The 3,613-nt window shown below is 51.4% G+C and overlaps 1 protein-coding gene across 1 annotated transcript in view; it reads right to left on the minus strand.

Annotated features, from left to right (window-relative positions):
- Positions 1-1,549, minus strand: part of GPR32 (G protein-coupled receptor 32) — a 1,898-nt gene extending 349 nt beyond the window's left edge. Inside the window, exon 1 of the mRNA XM_026448365.1 lies at positions 24-1,549. Within this exon, the coding sequence (XP_026304150.1) occupies positions 306-1,202 (897 nt within the window). The 5' untranslated portion in view covers positions 1,203-1,549 and the 3' untranslated portion in view covers positions 24-305. The remainder of the gene's footprint in view (positions 1-23) is intronic.
- Positions 1,550-3,613: the final 2,064 nt, after the last annotated feature.

Genomic DNA, 3,613 nt, shown 5'->3' on the forward strand with positions numbered 1-3,613 from the left:
TATCAGGGCGTGGTGGCACGTGCCTGTAATTCCAGCTACTCGGGAGGCTGGGGCAGAATTGCTTGAACGAGAAAGTCGGAGGTTGCAGTGAGCTGAGATGGCGCCACTGCACTCCAGCCTGGCAACAGAGCAAGACTCTATCTCAAAAATAAAAGAGGGGGGAGGGGGAAGAATGGACACTGGGGAATAAGTAGCTGTCTCTACCACAGAGCTTTAGTTGAGGGGTTGCTGGAAGACTTCCTCAATGAAGAGGCAGGATTTGGCAGGGTTTTAGAAGCCAGTCAAGGTAAGAGGCCACAAGCAAACTAAGGAAGACGGCTTCCAGCTTCCAGCTGAAGGCTTCCATGGTTCCCTGGGGGCTTTGCCGCGGGGACAGGATGACTGAGAAACTCCTCTCCAAACGCCCTGGCCAGGGCAGAAGGCAAAGACTGGAAAAACTTTTCTTGGAAATCTCTGCCAATGAAGACGTAGAGGAAGGGGTTGAGGCTGCTGTTGACACAGCCCAAGGCAAAGCCAGCCTGGAGGATGAGCAGCATCCGGGGGTGGTAGAGTTCCTTGAGCATCACCCGTCGCCACAGATGGACCAACAGCACCACGTTAAACGGGTACCAGCAGATAAAGAAAGCGCTCACCAGCACCAGCAGCAGCCTCTTGGGCCGGTTGGCGTGGACCCAGCCATCCCGCAAGAGCTTGGTCCGGATGAGGTGGGCGCAGGTGCCTATGATTGCTAAGGGCCCAAGGAAGCCCAGCAGGAGGTGGCCAATGCTGCCTATACTGTGGCTCTCCACGTCCCCTTCAATCCAAATCTGGGCAGTCTCATTCTCCGAGTTGAACTCCAAGTAGCAGTGCCTACAGCCATTCCATTTTCTGGTTGTCCGGAATTTCATGTGTGCAGAGCACAAGACAGCGGCCAGGAGCCACACCCCAAAGGCCAGCCAGCTCGCCTGCTGCACGGTGCGGTGGTTCAGGGCCCAGACAGGGTAGAGGACAGAGATGCAACGGTCCACAGGGATGAGGACAAGGAGGCAGTTACTGGCAAAGTGGCCGAGGAACACAAAGGTGATGTAGAGTTTGCAGGCCCACTCTCCGAGGGGCCACTGCTTGGAGGCAATATAGTACATGGCAATGGGCAGAGACAGTGAGAGCATGAAATCCACAAGGGCCAGGTGGAAGAAGCAGACGGTGGAGACCGTGCGGGCCATGCGAAGACAGTCATCCCCAGCACCAGCCCATTGCCCAGCACACCGACGACAAAGGACGCAGACAGGACAGCCACGGTCAGCGGGCGGAGGGACCCCACCTCCTCAGACAGGCATCTGGAAGCATTCATCTTCCTGGAACAAGAGTGATCACGTGTCAGGGCTCCAGGTTGCCTGTCACTGCAGTCCCTGGTCCCCTCCGCGACCCCTCTCATGATTTATTTCTCCATTTGATACTTCTTATGGAATTATTATTATTATTATTCTTTTAGAGACAGGGTCACGTTCTGTCACCCAGGCTGGAGTGCAAAGGTACAATCACGGCTCACTGCAGCCTCTACCTCCTAGACTCAAGAGATCCTCCCACCTCAGCCTCCTGGAGTAGCTGGGACTACAGATACTTACCCCCATGCCCTGCTAATTTTTTTAATTATTTTTTTTGGGGGGGGGGATGCAGTCTTGGTCTGTCTCCCAGGCTGGAATGCAGTGGCCTGATCTCAGCTCACTGCAACCTTCGCCTACCAGGTTTAAGCAATTCTGCTGCCTCAGCCTCCCAAGTAGCTGGAACTACAGGCACACGCCACCACGCCTGGCTAATTTTTGTGTTTTCGGTAGAGACGGGGTTTTATGATTTTGGCCAGGCTGGTCTCCAACTCCTGACCTCATGATCCACCCGCCTCAGCGTCCAAAATGCTAGGATTACAGGTGTGAGCCACTGTGCCTGGCCTTAATTTTCTTTTCTGTAGAGATGGGGTCTTGCTATGTTGCCTAGGCTGGTCTTCAACTCCTGGCTTCAAGTGATCCTCCCACCTTGGCCTCCCAGAATGCTGGGAGTACAACTGTGAATGTGTGAGCCATTGAGCCCAGCCTGAATGCTTTTATGACCCAATAATACTGTTCTCTTTTCTTCTTCTTCTTTTTTTTTTTTTTGAGACAGAGTCTCCCTGTGTTACCCAGGCTGGAGTGCAACGGCACGATCTCAGCTCACTGGACACAATAATATTGTTCTAAGTACCAGAGATAACTCATGTAACAAAACAAGCCCTTATGGAACTTACATCCCAGTGGGAGATGTCAGGTGTAATACATATAATAAATTAACTCATGATATACTACTTTAGAAGACTACAAGTGTTATGGAAAAATAATAAATAAAGTGGAGGGGGCCAGGTATGGAGGCTTATGCCTGTAATCACAGCACTTTGTGAGACTGAAGCAGAAGGACTGGTTGAAGTTAGGAGTTCCAGTCCAAGGTGGCCAACATAGCGAGACCCAGTCTCTACAAAAAATAAATAATTAAAAAATTTTTTGACCGGGTACAGTGGCTCACGCCTGTAATCCCAGCACATTTGGAGGTCAAGGTAGGCAGAACACCTGAGGTCAGGAGTTCAAGACCAGCCTGCTCAACAAGGCGAAACCCTGTCTCTACTAAAAATACAAAAATTAGCCGGGTGTGGTGGCTCACTCCTGTAATCCCAGATATTTGGGAGGCTGAGAATCACCTGAACCTGGGACGTTGGAGATTGCGGTGAGCTGAGATCAGGCCACTGCACTCCAGCCTGGGCGACAGAGTGAGATTCCATCTCTTAAAAAAAAAAAAAATCAAATTAAGGAGAATTGGGAATGTGAGGGACGAGAGAGAAAGCAGAAAGGGGCCACTGGTACATTAAACGGGGTGGTCAGGGAAGACCACAGTGAGAATGTAACATTTGGCCAGGCTCGGTGGCTCACACCTGTAATCTCAACACTTTGGGAGGCCAAGGCGGGAGGATCACCTGAGGTCAAGAGTTCGAGACCAGCCTGGCCAACATGGCGAAAACCCATCTCTACTAAAAACACACAAAAAATTAGCTGGGCGTGGTAGCACACACATGTAATCCCAGCTACTCGGGAGGCTAGGGCAGGAGAATCACTTTAACTTCGGGGGCAGAGGTTGCAGTCAGCCAAGATCACACTATTGCACTAAGCATGGGCAACAGGGTGAGACTCTGTCTCAAAAAAAAAAAAAAAAAAAGAATATAACATTTGAGCAAAGATTTGGAGGAGATGACAAAGTGAGGCACATACGTACCTGGAGGAAGTACCCTTCAGGCAGAACCAGCAGCTTGTGCAAAGGTCCTGAGTCAGGACAGTGCCTGGAATGCTCAAGGAACAGCAGGGAGGCCGGTGTGGCTGGAACTACGTGGGCAATGGGGAGAGAGGTGAGAGGTGAAGGCAGAGAGGGAAGCGGGCAGATGGAGCAGGACCCTGTAAGTCATAGTGCAGACTCTCCTGGCCTTTCCTGTAAGATGGGAGTTACAAAAGACTGTTGAGCAGAGGAGGAACAATATCTGGCTTAGGTCTTAACAATCGCTGTGGCTTTAAGGTTGAGACTAGACTGAGAGGGGTGGGATGGAAGCGGGAGGCCGGGAGGA

Source organism: Piliocolobus tephrosceles, chromosome 21, assembly GCF_002776525.5.
Source record: "Piliocolobus tephrosceles isolate RC106 chromosome 21, ASM277652v3, whole genome shotgun sequence".
In the NCBI taxonomy this organism is placed as follows: Eukaryota; Metazoa; Chordata; class Mammalia; order Primates; family Cercopithecidae; genus Piliocolobus; species Piliocolobus tephrosceles.